The sequence below is a fragment of the Lithobates pipiens genome, unplaced genomic scaffold (assembly GCF_037356315.1).
Source record: "Lithobates pipiens isolate NorthernLeopardFrog02 unplaced genomic scaffold, aLitPip1_a1.2 Scaffold_13, whole genome shotgun sequence".
NCBI classification, from domain to species: Eukaryota; Metazoa; Chordata; class Amphibia; order Anura; family Ranidae; genus Lithobates; species Lithobates pipiens.
This window is the reverse complement of record NW_027507718.1, coordinates 41,949,954-41,968,704: the sequence shown is the minus strand read 5'-3', so window position 1 is coordinate 41,968,704 and position 18,751 is coordinate 41,949,954. Positions and strand designations below refer to the sequence as shown.

General features: G+C 42.2%; 1 protein-coding gene across 1 annotated transcript in view; it reads right to left on the bottom strand.

Moving 5' to 3' along the window:
- The window catches only part of RIC1 (RIC1 partner of RAB6A GEF complex), a 217,357-nt gene that overhangs the window by 32,558 nt on the left and 166,048 nt on the right, over window positions 1-18,751 (bottom strand). The window contains exons 18-19 of the mRNA XM_077475048.1: window positions 10,301-10,417; window positions 524-1,252 (exon numbers count right to left, since the gene is read on the bottom strand). Of these exons, the coding sequence (XP_077331174.1) occupies window positions 524-1,252; window positions 10,301-10,417 (846 nt within the window). The remainder of the gene's footprint in view (window positions 1-523; window positions 1,253-10,300; window positions 10,418-18,751) is intronic.

The window sequence follows — 18,751 nt, the reverse complement described above, 5'->3', positions numbered from 1 at the left end:
GGAACAAGTGTTCCCATTGGAAGATTTGACCTCTATTCTTGTTCTGGTGGCAACTCAAAATTTTTGGATTTATCCTCACGTCCTTTCCCTATGACATAGGGAGATTCACTCCAATTGTCCTGTTGACAACAAAAACCTGACAGTGGTTCTACTAACCCCTCCCCACTCTATTCAAAACTAAAAATAAAATAAAAAATGTTTTGTCTTAAGCTATACTTTAAAATAACTTAGGTCAAACTTTGAATTTCCTAGGTGCATTTTCAAATATAACAATATAAATATAAATCGGCAGAAGGGCACATACAGGCAGATTAATGTACCTGTACGTTGCCCTTCAGTAAGCGGTTTGCGGGGCGTGTGCACCGCAACCTCCGTGAGTGTGATCGCGGGTCCGGGTTTATATATTTTTTGGGGATATTTATAACAGCAAAGGGTAAAAAATAATGCTTTTTTTTTTCAAAATGTTCGCTTTTTTTGTTTATAGCGCAAATAATAAATGTGACAAAAGGACATAGAAATCTACCTGGAGGATAATGAGATACGAGGCAGCCGTGTCAAGGTCCTGAGCCATTAGGCACTCCTCAAACAAGTCTTTAGGGTTACCAACAGCAGCAAAAAGATAGTTCCAAAGGGCATACTCTGTCTTCCGTGCACAGTGAACAACAGTCTGCAGAAAAAGGGGGAATTCTGTGATGAACTTGGCCACTGTTGGAAGCAGCGGGTCGGGAATAGGCTCCCGTGAGGTAGCTTCTTCTTCCAATACTTCGTGGAGCATGAGTTCTAGCACATGTGGGAAGTAAGGTAAAGAGGCACATGAATGGGCTAAGAGTAAAGCCTGCTCTCCTAAGTTCCTGACTAAGAGCTGTCGTAGGATATGGTGGAGGTAGATTTGAGAGGTCCTCTCTACAATACAATAGGGGAACTGAACCTCCAAATGCTCAGCAGGAGAACCAAGGTTGTTCAAACAGTCATAAGCAACAGTCTCATTGATGGCCCCAAGTACCAGGGCATCTTCAAACAAAACAGCTAGAGGGTAGATGTTGATGTGGAAAGGCAGCATTATTCGTTTGGACAGGAAGGAATGTGGTTTACGATTGTCCCTAGGAAACAAAGGGAGCCAAACTTTCATGCCTGAGCCACCACAGCTAAGCCAGAGAGCTTCCAGAAGATGGCGCTTTTGCTTGTTCATTCTACAGGTGCTCCATACATTTTCAACAGACTGAGCTAGGACAACCGGAGCACAAAATGGCAGCTGAAAGAAAACACATGGACAATTAATACATACAATAAATACTCTGATGTAGCTTAAACTTCATTATGTATTTCATAATCAGTCTCTACACTAACAGATTGCTTTCCAAAGACCAGGATGTCCATTTCTGCAAAAATATCTATGCAAACCTTTTTAGACTACAGAGGGAAGCACAAGGTGAGCCAATGTGGCAGCTTTTGCCTTCATGAGAGTATAGTGCTTGGTGCACTGAGAATTAACACAACTGTTGTCTTGTTTACACCATCATTTGTTTTGGAAAAATAACTATTTATTAAGCTGTAAAGCAGGCTGTTGAAAGCTGCCACAGTATTTTAATTTTAATCACCCGAAGGCCCCTTTCACACTTGCGCGACTTGTCCTCCGACTTGGGACTGCAAAGTCGCATAACAAGTCGTACCCTATGATTTCCAATGAGTATCATTCATACCCGTGCAGTTTCAAGTCGCAGCAACTTCAAAGTAGTCCCTGCACTACTTTGGTCCGACTTTAATGCGACTTGAGGTCCATAGACCTCAAGATTACACAGGCATTGCTGAAAGTCGCTGCAAAATCACACGACTTTCAGGTCGCACAAGTGTGAAAGGGGCCTAATACAGAGTGTTCTGGTTTACTTATACAATACATGGAAAAAGTGTTAATTTTGGTTGTATATTCACTGATTTATAATGCACATTTTATGTGTAATTACTGGCGAGTTGCCACAACACAGATATATATTATTGTGATACACACTCACCGGTTACTTTATTAGTTACACCTGTTCAATTGCTTGGTAATACAAATTGCTATTCAGCCAATCATATAGCAGCAACTCAATGCATTTAGGCATCTAGACACTGTGAAGACGACTTGCTGAGATTCAAACTGAGCTTTAGAGTGGGGAAAAGGGGGATTTAAGTGACTTTGAATGTGGCATGATTTTCTGGTGCCAGATGGGCTGGTCTGAGCATTTCAAAAACTGCTGATCAACTGGGATTTTTACACACAACCATCTCTAGGGTTTACAGAGATTGGACCGAAAAATAAAAAATATCCAGTGAGTGGCAGTTGTTTGGACGAAAATGCCTTGTTGATGTAAGAAAAGACTGGGCAGGCTGGTTTGAGATGATAGAAAGGCAACAGTAACTCAAATAACCACTCGTTACAACCAAGGTTTGCAGAATACCATCTCTGAATGCACAACACATCGAACCTTGAAGCAGATGGGCTACAGCAGCAGAAGATCACACTGGGTGCCACACCCATCAGCTAAGAACAGGAAACTGAGGCTACAATTCGCACAGGCTCACCAAAATTGGACAACAGAAGATTGGAACAAAGTTGCCTGTTCTGACGAGTCTCGATTTCAGCTGAGACATTCAGATGGTAGGGTCGGAATTTGGTGTAAACATGAAAGCATGGATCCACCCTGCCTTGCATCAATGGTTCAGGCTGCTGGTGGTGTAAGGCTTGGTTCACACTGGTGCGCTGTCTGGCATCGCATGCGATTCGCACCGCACTGCTGTGCAAATCACATGTGATGCAAATTCAGCCAGATTGTATAGCTACGTTTTCATCTCATTTCAGACCAAAGTCATGCAGGACCATTTTTTTGGTCCGCACAAAAATCGGATTGCATGGGTGTTCACATACATGCGATCTGATTCCTGTCCGAATTCCCAGTTTGCACTGCAATATGCGATATGGGGGTGTCATTAACTTTGCACTGACACCCCCAGCGTTTCACATAAAGCAGTTTGAACTGCCTGCGAGTTGGGTGCGATTTGAGAACCCGCAGTGTTTTTGGGCCCCTTAGTACCAATTGGGCAGTTTAAATGCCACGGCCTACCAGAGTATTGTTGTGACCATGTTCATCCCTTTAGAACTACAGTGTAGCAATCATCTGATGGCTACTTCCAGCAGAATAATGCACCATTGTCACAAAGCTCAAATTATCTCAAACTGGTTTCTTGAACATAACAATGAGGTCACTGCACTCCAATGGTCCTAACAGTCACCAGATCTCAATCCAAGAGAACACCTTTGGGATGTAGTAGAACAGCAGATTCGCATCATGGATGTGCAGCCGACAAATCTGCAGCAACGGTGTGATGCTCTCGTGTCAATATGGAGCAAAATCTCAGAGGAATGTTTCCATCACCTTGTTGGATCCATGCCATGAAGAATTAAAGCAGTTCTGAAGGAAAAAGGGGGTCCAACCCGCTACTAGCAAGGTGTACCTAATAAAGTAGCTGGTGAGTGTATATTGTGGTGATTGACTGGCACAGTGGTAACACTATAAGAGTTTACAGCCTTCTGATTTTTGTGAGGATTTTATTTTTGTTATCTTCATCAATAATTTTATTTAAGGGTAGACGTTAGTACTCATTATATAGAGGAAAGTGCAGGAAAGTGTAGGGCTACTTCAACGCAGTCACTTTTTTATACAGGAAAAAAAATAAATGCACATTTTTTTCCTGCAACAATATGTGCATTTATTCTCTCTTTAACCACCTCGCGCCCGCCCTATAGCCGAATGACGGCCGTAGAGCAGGCGCTTTCGTCCGGGAGGCCGTCCCTGGACGTCTTGTTGTTCACTTCCGCAATATGCGCCGCCGCGGGCGCGCATCGGGGAAGTTCTGTGTTTGCCGTGTCCCCCGGAGACAGGCAAACACAGATCGCTGTAAACGGCCAATCACAGCGGCCGTTTACAGCGCGATCGGCGTGTCCAATGTGAGATGATCTCATATGTAAACATATGAGATCATCTCTCAGCGCCACTCTCCCTCCTCACACAGACAGCGTGTGAGAGGGGAGAGATGAACGTCTGCAGCGGCCGTAAGTGTAAAAAAAAAAGAAAGAAAAAAAAGTTGAAAAAAAATGCCATCCCGCCCCCAGTGCCATCCCGCCCGCAGTGCCACCCTGCCCGCAGTGCCACCTGTCCCCAGTGCCATCTGTCCCCAGTGCCATCTGTCATCAGTGCCACCCTGCCCGCAGTGCCACCTGTTGTCAGTGCCATCTGTCCCCAGTGCCATCTGTCCCCAGTGCCATCTGTCCCCAGTGCCATCTGTCCCCAGTGCCACATAGTGCCATCTGTCATCAGTGCCACATATTAGTGCCATCTGTCATCAGTGCCACGCATCAGTGCCATTTGTCATCAGTGCCACATATCAGTGCCATTTGTCATCAGTGCCATTTGTCATCAGTGCCACGTATCAGTGTCACGTGCCATCTGTTGTCAGTGTCACGTGTCATCAATGCCACTTATCAGTGTCATCTGTCATCAGTGCCACGTGTCATCAGTGCCACGTATAAGTGCCACATATCAGTGCCATCTGTCATCAGTGCCACATATCAGTGCCATCTGTCATCAGTGTCACGTGTCATTGTCCTGGTGCTCCAGGGCCTTCAAAAGTGTAATAGGTAGTCAACAAGTTAGATGTGTAATTTATGCTCCTAAAACACGTGATGGCGCTCCCTGCATGTTGGGCCTCTCTATGTGGCCAGGCTGTGAAAAAGTCCCACACATGTGGTATTGTAATACTCAGGAGGAGTAGCAGAATTTTTTGGAGGGTGTCATTTGTGGTATACACATGCCATGTGAGAGAAATAACCTATTACAATGACAATTTTGTGGAAAAAAAAAAATGAAAAATCTTAATTTTGCAAAGAATTGTGGGAAAAAAATGACAACATCAAAAAGTTCACCATGTCTCTTACTAAATACCTTGGAATGTCTACTTTCCAAAAATGGGTCATTTGGGGGGTATTTGTACTTTCCTGACTTGTTCGGGTCACAAGAAATGAGATCGGCCACCAGTACATCAGATATGATCAATTTTGTAGGATTCGCACCACAGCTTGTAGACTCTCTAACTTTCACAAAGACCAAATAATATCCACTAATTTGGGTTATTTTACCAAAGATATGTAGCAGTATAAATTGTGGCCAAAATTTATGAAGAAAAATTAATAAATTGCATAATTCTGTTACAGAAACAAAGAAATATGCGTTTTTTTCCAAAATCTTCGGTCTTTTTTCATTTATAGCGCAAAAAATAAAAATCCCAGAGGTGATCAAATACCACCAAAAGAAAGCTCTATTTGTGGGAAAAAAAGGACAAAAAATTAATTTGGGTACAGTGTTGCATGACTGAGTAATTGTCATTCAAAGTGTGAGAGCACCGAAAGCTGAAAATTGGTCTGGGCAAGAAGGGTGTTTAAGTGCCCAGTAAGCAAGTGGTTAAAAGGCAAACGTATCCTTTCCCTTTTTTTTTCCTTTGAGAGAATATATATTATACAAAGAAATTGGGCTAACTTTAATGTTTTGTTTTTTAATTAAAGTTTTTTTTCCCCAAAAAACGTGACATAAAAAATTGCAACACCCACCACATTCTATAGGGTCTCTGCAAAAAAAATAAAAAATTAATGTTTGGGGGTTCCAAATAATTTTCTAGCAAAAAAATAAATAAAAAAAGTTGGAGCAGTGTCAGAAATGGCCCGGGTACGAAGTGGTTAAACCAGGTAAAGCCTGAAAAAAGGCCTGAAAACGCTTCAGATTTAAATCAGTCGACTAGCCAGAATGAATTATTGATCATTTTGCATCCATGTGCAGCACCGAGATGCTTTGTTCATGTAATATGAGATTACATGATGAAAACAGAAAGGGGATCAATATTTGCGAATGCAAGTTATGATTGTATCTTAATTATTAATTGGAATCAATTTCCCCGTGTTGTATATTGTATGAAGAGGCTGTCAACTATAGATTAATTACACCTATTGGCAGAGACTGATCAGAAAATATATACATTTATAGAAGCGTGTATGGCCAGGAAAAAAAAAATCTGTAAGTCGCAACATATTACATTTTTGGTTTTGGCTTTAATACTGCTTTATTTCTGCATAATAAGTAGTATCCTTACCTGGTGATTTTTTAAGCCCATAGTGAAATATGAAAATGGCTCGGGGGGGTGTAAGTTGGAAAAAAAAAAAAAGTTTGACAGCTATGTACAGTGCCTTGAAAAAAATATTCATACCCCTTAAATTTTTCCACATTTTGGCATGTTACTAAAAAATGTAAAAGTGTTGTGATTTTATGTGACAGACCAACATAAAGTGGCATATATTATTTTTGAAGTGGAAGGAAAATGATAAATGTTTTTCAAATTTCTTTTATACATAAAATGAAAAGTGTGGCGTGCATTTGTATTCAGCCTCCTTTACTCTGATACCCCTAACTAAAATCTAATGGAACCAATTGCCCTCAGAAGTTACCCAATTAGTAAATAGAGTCCACCTGTATGTAATTTAATCTCGGTATAAATACAGCTGTTCTGTGAACAAACAGCTTCATGAAGGCCAAGGAACACACCACAGGTCAGGGATAAAGTTGTGGAGAAGTTGAAAGCAGTCCCAAGCTTTGAGCATCTCACGGAGCACTGTTCAATCCATCATCTGAAAATGGAAAGAGTATGGCATAACTGCAAACCTACCAAGAAATGTCCATCAACCTAAACTGACAGGCCAGGCAAGGAGAGCATTAAATAAGAAAAGCAGCCAAGAGGCCTACAATAAGTCTGGAGGAGCTGCAGAGATCCACACCTCAGGTGGGAGAATTTGTCCACAGGACAACCATTAGTCATGTACTTGCCTGTAATGCCTATAAGGAAGGTTGGCAAGAAGAAAGCCAATGTTGAAAGAAAGCCATAACAAGTCCTGTTTGCAAGAAGCCATGTGGGGGACACATCAAACATGTGGAAGAAGGTGCTCCGGTCAGAGGAGACCAAATGTGAACTTTTTGTCAAACCAAAATGCTATAAGTTGTGGAAAACTAACACTGCACATCACCCTGAACACACCATCTCCACTGTGAAACATGGTGGGGGCAGTATCATGCAATTTTTTTTACCAAAAATATGTAGAAGAATACGTATCAGCCTAAACTGAGGAAAAAAATAATATTTTTATATATATTTTTGGGGGATATTATAGCAAAAAGTAAAAAATAATGCATTTTTTTTTAAATTGTCGCTTTTTTTGTTTATAGCGCAAAAAATAAAAACTGCAGGGGTGATCAAATACCACCAAAAGAAAGCTCTATTTGTGGGGGAAAAAAACGATGTCAATTTTGTTTGGGAGCCACTTCACACTACTGCGCAATTGTCAGATAAAGTGACGCAGTGCCGAATTGCAAAAAGTGGTCTGGTCATTGGCCTTCAAAATGGTCCGGTCTGAAAGTGGTTAAACAAAACCCGTTAGCATCTACAAAAGACGAGATTGGGGCCGGGGTTCACCTTCCAGCAGGACACTGACCTTAAATATACAGCCAGAGCTACAATGGAATGGTTAAGATCAAAGCATATTCATGTGTTAGAATGACCCACAAAGTCCAGACCTAAATCCAATTGAGAATTTGTGGCAAGACTTGAAAATTGCTGACACTCTCCATCCAATCTGACAGAGCTATTTTGCAAAGAACAATGGGCAAAAATGTCACTCTAGATGTGCAAAGCTGGTAGAGACATCCACAAAAAGACTTGCCACTGTAATTGCAGCAAAAAGTGGTTCTACAAAGTATTGTCAAGTACTGTACAGTACAGACCAAAAGTTTGGACACACCTTCTCATTCAAAGAGTTTTCTTTATTTTCATGACTATGAAAATTGTAGATTCACACTGAAGGCATCAAAACTATGAATTAACACATGTGGAATTATATACTGAACAAAAAAGTGTGAAACAACTGAAAATATGTCTTGTATTCTAAGTTCTTCAAAGTAGCCACCTTTTTCTTTGATTACTGCTCCGCACACTCTTGGCATTCTGTTGGTGAGCTTCAAGAGGTAGTCACCCGAAATGGTTTTCACTTCACAGGTGTGCCCTGTCAGGTTTAATAAGTGGGATTTCAAGCCTTATAAATGGGGTTAGGACCATGATTTGTATTGTGCAGGAGGTGGATACAGTACACAGCTGATAGTCCTACTGAATAGGCTGTTAGAATTTGTATTATGGCAAGAAAAAAGCAGCTAAGTAAAGAAGAACGAGTGGCCATCATCACTTTAAGAAATTAAGGTCAGTCAGTCCGAACAATTAGGAAAACTTTGAAAGTGTCCCCAAGTGCAGTGGCAAAAACCATCAAGCACTACAAAGAAACTGGCTGACATGGCGACCGCCCCAGGAAAGGAAGACCAAGAGTCACCTCTGCTGCAGACGATAAGTTCATCCGAGTCACCAGCCTCAGAAATTGCAGGATATCAGCAGCTCAGATTAGAGAACAGGTCTATGCCACACAGAGTTCTAGCAGCAGACACATCTCTAGAACAACTGTTAAAAGGAGACTGTGTGAATCAGGCCTTCATGGTAAAATAGCTGCTAGGAAACCACTGCTGAGGACAGGCAACAAGCAGAAGAGACTTGTTTGGGCTAAAGAACACAAGGAATGGACATTAGACCAGTGGAAATGTGTGCTTTGGTCTGATGAGTCCAAGTTTGAGATCTTTGGTTCCAACCACCATGTCTTTGTGTGACGCAGAAGAGGTGAACGGATGGACTCTACATGCCTGGTTCCCACCGTGAAGCATGAAGGAGGAGGTGTGATGGTGTGCGGGTGCTTTGCTGGTGACACTGTTGGGGATTTATTCAAAATTGAAGGCATACTGAACCAGCATGGCTACCACAGCATCTTGCAGTGGCATGCTATTCCATCCGGTTTGCGTTTAGTTGAACCATCATTTATTTTCAACAGGACAATGACCCCAAACACACCTCCAGGCTGTGTAAGAGCTATTTGACCAAGAAGGAGAGTGATGGGGTGCTGCGCCAGATGACCTGGCCTCCACAGTCACCGGACCTGAACCCAATCGAGATGGTTTGGGGTGAGCTGGACCGCAGAGTGAAGGCAAAAGGGCCAACAAGTGCTAAGAATCTCTGGGAACTCCTTCAAGACTGTTGGAAAACCATTTCGGATGACTACCTCTTGAAGCTCATCAACAGAATGCCAAGAGTGTGCGGAGCAGTAATCAAAGCAAAAGGTGGCTACTTTGAAGAACCGAGAATATAAGACATATTTTCAGTTTTTTCACACTTTTTTGTTCAGTATATAATTCCACATGTGTTAATTCATAGTTTTGATGTCTTCAGTGTGAATCTACAATGTTCATAGTCATGAAAATAAAGAAAACTCTTTGAATGAGAAGGTGTGTCCAAACTTTTGGTTTGTACTGTATATGACACAGATATTTGTAAAACATTTTGCAAACCATTCATCATTTTCCTTCCACTTCACAATTATGTGCCACTTTGTGTTGGTCTATCACATAAAATCCAAAATTTGGTTGTAACATGACAAAATGTGGAAACTTTCAAGGGGTATGAATACCTTTTCAAGGAACCTATAGTGAGAGATTCTACAGAAAAACGACACAAAAGAAAGCATTTAGGCCATCTTTCTCCAGCTACTTTTTAATTCTCTTTTGTAAATTTGTAAAATGACAAACTATTTTCAATAAAACTTTTCTTTACATCCCCACAGCATTTGCCGTTTTTCTTTTTCCTTTTAATTTGTTTCCATTCTGCCAAGTTTCCCACTCCCTTTTCAACCCCCATGTCTCAGTTATGTTATGAACACGTAAAGGGATAATAGGTCATGGATCATGGCAAGATCATGTGAGGAAACGCTCCCCAAAAATAAAAGGGTAATATAGCAATAGTTCTTTTTCCTTCCCTTAAGGTTATGCAACATTACTGATAGCCCTTTGGTTGAAGATAAGGTCTGTATTCCACTTGTACTGGATTGTCAGGCTTCATAAATGTATAATGATTTTTGGTCATATTGCCATATTCCAACGATTTTGGATATGCTATAAAACTAAATGATTGTTTATATATACAGACAAGACAAAAAAATAAAAAATTGAACCGTTCTAGGTTAACCTGAACAAGCTGTACAAATATATGCTGTAAATTTGTAAAGTTACAAACCACCTGTAGGGGGTGCTAAATATACATATATTTCCTCTTGTGCAAGACACAGCACACTCTTACTTACCAACTTTCTCTGTTGGGATCCAGCATCTTTTTCCCGAATCTGAGGACCTGAGCGATCTCTCTGCAACATTATTAGCTGACCAGCTAGGTTCAGCATTATGCTTTCTGCATCACAAGCCTGAGATAAAAGAAAAAAAACACGATCATTCTATAACTATGCTGCGTTGATACAAAAGCAAACAAAACACAGTGACAAATAAAAAATAAAAAAAACAAGCACACAATGGTTAAAACGCTTAATAAATCTAGGGGTAGGAGAATACAGTGTACTACTTTATTTCCCGCTCATTTAGGCTTTCTTCATGCTGCGTCCCTCAAAGCTCTTTCTCTAAGGCAAAGTTTCTCAACTCAAGTACCCCCAACAGGTCATGTTTTCAGGCTTTCCATTATTTTGCACTGGTGATTTTAACAGTTTCACTGCCTTAGTAATTACCACAGCCGTTACATCGGAGTGAAATCCTGAAAACATGACCTGTTGGAGGTACTTTAGGACTGGAGTTGAAAAACACTGCTCTAAGGCACTCCAGTGGTTGCACTCTATCATCATCATATACAATGTGGGGCCTATAGTCCTACATGTACATGAGGACAGCGAGCGTCCACCCACAACCCAGACTGTGGGAGAGACGTGAAGAGGGCCTGCGGCTGGGGATAGAGGAATGAGGCAAGTATTACAGCCGTTCCCTCTACCCACAAGACTTAACAAGCATTTAAAGTGGTTAAAGTGGTTACAAACTAGATTAAGGCTTGCCTGTAGGTCCAAGAAATATGCGCTGTAGACAGCGAGGTGCAGAGTATGCCACTGCTAACGGCGATATGTTGTTAGTGGCGGCTCCCGTGCGCATGCGCGGGAGTTATGGCATCGCTGCTCCGGTGCTGTGAGTGGCCGGAGCAGCGATACCCGGAAGAAGATGGATGCTCCGTGCTACAGTGGACAGCGGTGACATCGCTGGATGCATAGTATACTATGCTTTACCTTTGCAGGGAGACAAAGAGGAAGTAAACCCATCAGGCTTCAATTCCTCTTTAACAATCGGCAATTGGGGGGGGGGGGGGGGGGGTGTTTTCTTTCTTTTTATTTTTAAACAAATCTTGTAGCTTAGGTTCAACCATTTCACTGTATACCCTTTTACGGACTAGAATTTTTTTATTTATTTTTTTATTTAGCCATTTACCTTACCAATAACTTTTTAATTACTTAAAGCCACTGATTTAATGATTTCCCAAAACAGTTACATTTAGGGCATGCCGTGAATGATAACAGTCACACTTGCTTGTTCTATCAACTAAACTGTCAAGCAATCAAATGGCTGTTGTCCTAATGCATCACATGTGCCAAAGAAAAAAGGGAATATATGGGACTTTGAATGAGACGCAACGGGGAATATAGTGCCTCCATCCCTGGTTGCTAAAGGAAAAAAGAGGGGCAGCATCATGTCACCTGCAGATGAAACAGAGGTTAAAATGCCAGTTTCCTTGGCTGTAAGGCCCCATTCATATGTCCATAAAAAATAAATAAAAAAATCTGAACGCAGCTGCATTGTTTTCAAAGGATGCATTCACACAAATGCGTACAGATGCACTGCCTTCAGATCCGTAACACAAAATCCAAAAAAAAATCTGCGTCTGAGGACATGTGTATACATGTATATTCTTGAAAAAAAAAGTACAGAACAGAACATTATTTATGCATTAAAAAAACAGATCTATTTACTGATCATTACACCGTAACTTTTGTTCCGTGCCTTAATGAAATAAATATTTTACTAAAATTATATAAAACTTTCTGTGAGCCTCCACTAACAATAATAAACCACTAAACCCTCTTTGAATCAGCTGTAAGTGGTAAACATGTCTCAAACCCTGTAAAAGTACTAAAATCGCATTGAAAACACTGCACCACCAAAAGTGGTAAGCAAAAAGCCTAACCTCTACACCCTGAAGAACCCTGTAGTGCAGGGATATGCAATTAGCGGACCTCCAGCTGTTGCAGAACTACAAGTCCCATGAGGCAGAGCAAGACTCTGACAGCCACAAGCATGACACCCAGAGGCAGAGCATGATGGGACTTGTAGTTTGGCAACAGCTGGAGGTCCGCTAATTGCATATCCTTGCTGTAGTGGGTTCCAAAGCGTGTATTAACCAAGCTTAACAGCAAGATCACACACCTTAAGGTGAGACTTCATTACATGGGGGGGGGGGGGGGGGGGGCACCTGAGAGAACACAGCATCTAATTATCGCATCACTTTCACAGCATACCGAACCGCATGGAGTGTGGAGCACCTGTAAATTGGATCAATTTGAACTTTGCACGGTGCACTTAAGCACTTTTTTATAATTCCAGTATTTGGATCTATTTAGATTTCCACTGACTTATTTGCTTTAATATTTGTTATCACTATATGAATGCACAGTGTCACTTTATTATTTGGCTATTAAGCACATATCTTTTTATATATTTTCATTATATATGTTATACATTATTATTACCACAGTGTAGAGGATATATTTTTACCAGTTCAGAGGCTTTTTGCTTATACCTTTGATAGCACAGTGTTTTCAATGCGATTTTAGTAAATATCTTACATCTGTGTTATGGCTACCTGAATGAGGTCTTAAAGTGGTTGTAAACATCAGACATAAAATATGAAGAAAACGCATCCTGCTACAGTGTGTACTCGTCTCAATTAAGAGAACTCATTTCTGTCCGATACTACATTCCTCTGTTATCAGCCAGAATTATGTCTGACATTTTTTCCTGACACCAAGAGAAAAATGGTGACAGAGGAGGGACCTCTTGCAAATGGAAAGCCTTATATTTGTGTGTGCTGTGTGACTCTTATCTCCAATCAGCTTTCAGAGCTCTCCTCACTGAGTCCTGCAGATTGTAATGTTAGCTCTCCACTCCCTTTTTTTTGAACTCTCAGAAAACCTTTATAAATGCAGCACTTTGAATGGATGTAGAGAAGAGAAGATTGCACTGAGGATAGTTACTTCCTAGGCACATGTAAAGGGTTCACAACCACTTTAAGGACGGAAGGGTTTAGGTCAGCTGAAGGATAAATAATTACATATAATATGTTTTTTGCACTGACCATAAAATCTCTTTCTTGGAGTTTATTAAGGGACACAGGATCAGAAGTAATTCTGAGAATTGTGTTATACTGCCTACAGGTAGAATTGGACACTGGCAAACAAAAAAAGCCATTTGCCAGTCAGGTATAATTCCTTCTACTCCCATCGTACTTTAATATTGTAGTAAAATCATTGTTAGATTACATACCAAACACAGAGGGTTTAGACCTATGTCCTTTAAAGAAATCCAAGAAAAAAAAATGTTACGGTAAAACACAAAATCCTGTTTTGTCATTTCAGTAAGGGGACACAGAATCAGAAGTACCATATTTATCAGCGTATAATGCCGCGTACACACGAGCGGATTGTATGGCGTACTTAGTCCATCATACAATCCGACGGACAATCCGTCGTAGTTTCCACTGAACGGATTTGCCTACACACGGATACACAAACAGTCCGTCGAAAGCTTGCACGATGACGTGTACAGCACGTACGACGGGACTAGAAATAGGAAGTCCAAGACACAGCAAAGCACCCTTCCACCGTGTAAATCCTTTCTGGGCATGTGCCATTCTTAGTCCGTCGAACTAGCATACTGACGACCGTATTGTCCGCTGAAACCAAAGTACGACGGACAGATTTTTGGAAAAACCGAAATTCTTAGTACTCCGGACTGCACGCTGAAAAAGTCAGCTGAAGCCCACACACGAGCGGATTGTCCGCTGAAATGTGTTTCAACGGACTAAGTACGTCAAACAGTTCGACCGTGTGTACGCGGCATAACACGCACTTTTTACATTCGGTCGTCCAAGTATGCTGCAATAGGAATGTCCTGTCAGAGTAGTTAAGCTTGTACTAGAGCCAGTACCTTGGTGAACACTTGGGTGCAGAAGACAGACCAAACAGAAGGGATACAAACTGGTAGTGTTGTGGAGGGAGGGAAGCTATGGCAGACTTGGTGGATTCCATGCAAAGTTTTTGGAAGCGAATAAAGACATTTTATTTTATTTTTTTTTTTAGATTTAAGATGTGGAAAATGCCCCCTTTCGATTTGGGAACAGTGAACAAGTTTGAGTAAAAGCCTTGAAACCTTCTTTGCCACTGAAACATTGACTTAAGAGATCTTAAAGAGCAGCATCAAGGTCTACTAGTGTGTGCAGAGGCACAGGTAGAATGGACAACATGAAGCAGGGTGGAGACAGATTGAAGAAAGCGGTGTAATCAGGTGTCTGCACAGGATAACAGATGTCCCCGTGCCATGAAAAGTGGGGGTGTTCCTTTATGCTGAAGGCATGTCCACATGTTTGCAGTTAAACTAGGATTTAGTCTTCTAAGCTTTCTTCTGCTGGGGTAGAGAAGTATTTACCTGCAAGTGAAATCTTTGATAAAGGGGTCCAAGGCAGCCCAGAAGAGAGGTTTACCCATGAAAGGTATGCACATCTAATGCTTTTTACAAGTCTCTTCTGCAAATCAACATTTCAACTCCAGAGTTCCCCGCATGTTCACTGACAGAAGACTCATACATGTAATAGCACAGGAAATACATACTGTGTCCACTCAGTTTAGGACTGCCAGCATGAGCTTTAAGGGCTATACAAACAGGGGACCAGTGAAACTGGAAGCTGGATTCCTGTCAATGCATTTAGTGGATTCTCCTAATGTTTGACAAATTATCATCAACAGGCGTTTGAAAGAATCTTCTAATGTTTATCTATAGGATTCTTAAACACTGGCATATACTCTACAGCAGCTTTTTTTAAACCAGGGTGCCCAGGAACCCTGGGGTGCCTTCAGGTTTCTTCAGGGGTGCCTTGGCAAAATACCTACAAATTCCTCAAAAAATTGTATACAAGCCAGTGGGTGGATCAAGCATTCTAATAACCAATGGCATAACTGATCAATAAGGAAAATATTGGGTGTCTGCACTGCACTGTCCTTGGCTGCCCCTCTCTGCCAGCACTGGCTTCACATTAGCTGAATACAGTGCCTTGAAGAAGTATTCATACCCCTTGAAATTTTCCACATTTTGTCATGTTACAACCAAAAAATTCTATGTATTTTATTAGAATTTTATGTGATAGACCAACACAAAGTGGCAAAAAATTGTGAAGTGGAAGGGGAATGATAAATGGTTTTGTTTTCAAAATGTTTTACAAATAAATGTGTGAAAAGTGTGACGTGCATTTGAATTTAGCCCCCCCCCAGTCAATACTTTGTAGAACCACCTTTCACTGTAATTACAGCTGTAGTCTTTTTGGTACGTCTCTACCAGCTTTGCAAATCTAAGTGACATTTTTGCCCATTCTTTGCTCAAGCACTGTCAGATTGGATTGAGAGCGTCTGAACACAATTTTTAAGTCTTGCCACAGATTCTTATTTGGATTTAGGTCTGGACTTTGACTGGGCTAACACATGACAATGATTTGATCTAAATTCCATTGTAGCTCTGGTTGTATGTTTAGGGTTGTGGTCCTGCTTCAAGGTGATCCTCCGCTCCAGTCTCAAGTTTTTTGCAGACTAAAGCCCCATACACACTATTAGATTATCTGCTGAGTTTTTCCTTCAGATTTACCAAAACCCTGTAGTAGAAGGGCCTGCCTGATTGCATACACATTGAAACTCCTAAGGTTTGTCCTCATATTATATGGTTTTGGTAAATCTGAAGGAAAAACTCAGCAGATAATCTGATAGTGTGTATGGGGCTTAACAGGTTTTCTTATAAGATTGCCCTATATTTTGCGCCTCCATCTTCCCATCAACTCTGACCAGCTTCCTTGTTCCTGCTGAAGAAAAGCATCCCCACAACATGATGCTGCCACCACCATGTTTCACTGTGGAAATGATGTGTTTAGAGTGAGTGATGCACAGTGTTAGTTTTCCGCCACACGATGTTTTGCTTTTAGGCCAAAAAGTTCAATCTGACCACAGCACCGCCTTCTACATTTGCAGTGTTCTCCACATGTTTTTTTCGCAAACTGCAAATGGGACTTCTTATGGCTTTCTTCTTGTCACTCTTCCATAAAGGCCACATTTGTGGAATGCATGACTAAGACCCCTTTCACACTGGGGCGTTTTTCAGGCGTTTTTCATGCGCTTTAGCGTTAAAAAAAGCACCTGAAAGAAGCTGCAACTGCAATCCCAATGTAAAAGCCCGAGTGCTTTCACACCAAGATCCCTTTCACAAAGGCCACATTTGTGGAATGCATGACTAAGACCCCTTTCACACTGGGGCGTTTTTCAGGCGTTTTTCATGCGCTTTAGCGTTAAAAAAAGCACCTGAAAGAAGCTGCAACTGCAATCCCAATGTAAAAGCCCGAGTGCTTTCACACCAAGATCCCTTTCACACTGGGGCATTTTTCAGGCCCTTTAGCGTTAAAAAAAGCGCCTGAAAGAAGCTGCAACTGCAATCCCAATGTAAAAGCCCGAGTGCTTTCACACTGAGGCGCTGCGCTGGCAGAGCGTCAAAAAAAGTCCTGCAAGCAGCTTCTTTGCAGCGCTTTTGGAGTGGTGAATACAACGCTCCTAAAAACGCCCCTTCCCATTGAAATCAATGGGAAGCGCTTGTAAAACGCCCGAAAAACGCCTGAAAAACGCTATTGGCAGCAGCGTTTTGTGGGCGCTTTTAACCCTTTATTTTGCCACTAGCAGGGGTTAAAAGCGCCCCAATAACGCTCGAAAAACGCTGGTAAAGCGCTGCTAGTTTAAGCTGCGTTTTTCAGGCGCTGACATTTCACATTGGGACTGCAGATGAGGCTTCTTTCAAGCGCTTTACAGGCGCTTTTTTTTAACGCTAAAGCGCTTGAAAAACGCCTGAAAAACGCCCCAGTGTGAAAGGGGTCTAAGTTTTCCTGTGGACAGATTCTCCCACCTGAGCTATGGATCTCTGCAGCTCCTCCAGAGTTACCATGCTTTGCTGCTTCTCTGACGAATGCTCTCCTTGCCTGGCCTGTCAGTTTAGGTGGACGGACATTTCTTGGTAGGTTTGCAATTATGCCATACGCTTTCCATTTTCGGATGATGGATTGATGAACAGTGCTCCGCGAGATGCTCAAAGCTTGGGATATTTTTTATAACTTAAAGGGGTTGTAAAGGTAAATGTTTTTTCACCTTAATGAATTCTATGCATTAAGGTGAAAAAAACATCTGACAGTGCCTGCGCCCCCAGCCCCCCCCCCCCGTTTTACTTACCTCACCCCTCAAAAATCCTGCGCTCGCCCCCGATGTCCTTTCCACCGTTCAGCCTGGCCGCTGATTGGCTGGAGTGGATGGATGGGTGGAAAGCAGCGCAGCCATTGGCTCACGCTGCTGTCAATCACATCCACTGACGCGGAGCGCCGGGGCCGTGTGATACAGCCAGCGGCTATCACGGGAGCGCGCCCGCAGATGCTTCTCACCATGCGAGGGAGCTCGCATGAACGTGAGAAGCACCTGCAGGAGGAAGCCGAGACAGCCGCCGAGGGACCCCAGAAGAGCAGGTTCGGGGCCACTCTGTGCAAAACGAGCTGCACAGTGGAGACAAGTATAACATGTTTGTTATTAAAAAAAAAAAAAATTCCACTTTACAATCCCTTTAACCCTGCTTTAAACGTCTCCACAACTTTATCCCTGACCTGTCTGGTGTGTTCCTTGGCCTTCATGATGTATAGAGGTCGACCGATATGGGTTTTTCTCTGGCCAATGCCGATATTTAGAAATCATGGCGGCCGATAGCCGATATATGATGCCGATTTTTTTGGGCCGATATGTTAGGCCGATTTTTTTTTTTTTAATCCCCCTTGATCTCATAAAATCTAACACACCTTTCCCACTGGGACATTTTTCAGGCGCTTTTGGGCTAAAAATAGCGCCTGTAAAGTGCCTGCAAAACGTCTCCCCTGCAGTCTGTGTGAAAGACAGAATGCTTTCACACTGAGTGCCCGTTCACACAGGGGCGACACGACTTGCAGCGCGACTCACAGACGCAACCTGCACACGACTTCAGCAGCGACTTGCAAAACGACGACTGTATAGAAGTCAATGCAAGTCGCCTGAAGTCGCCCCAAAAATAGTACAGGGACCTTTTTCTAAGTCGGAGCGACCTGTTAGTCGCTCCTATTAGAACGGTTCCATAGTACAGAACAGAGCGCGAATTGTCAGGCGACTAGGTCGCCTGACAAGTCGCAGTAGTGTGAACGGGCACTAAGGTGATGCGCTGGCAGGATCTTAAAAAAAAAGTCCTGCAAGCAGCACGTTTGGAGTGGTGTATACCGCTCCTCCACCACTCCTGCCCATTGATATGAATGGGCACCACTGCCGAAGCGCATGCAATGCGATTTGGCAGCGGTGCTTCACGGGCGCATTTAACCTCTTCCTCGGCCGCTAGCTGGGTTTTAT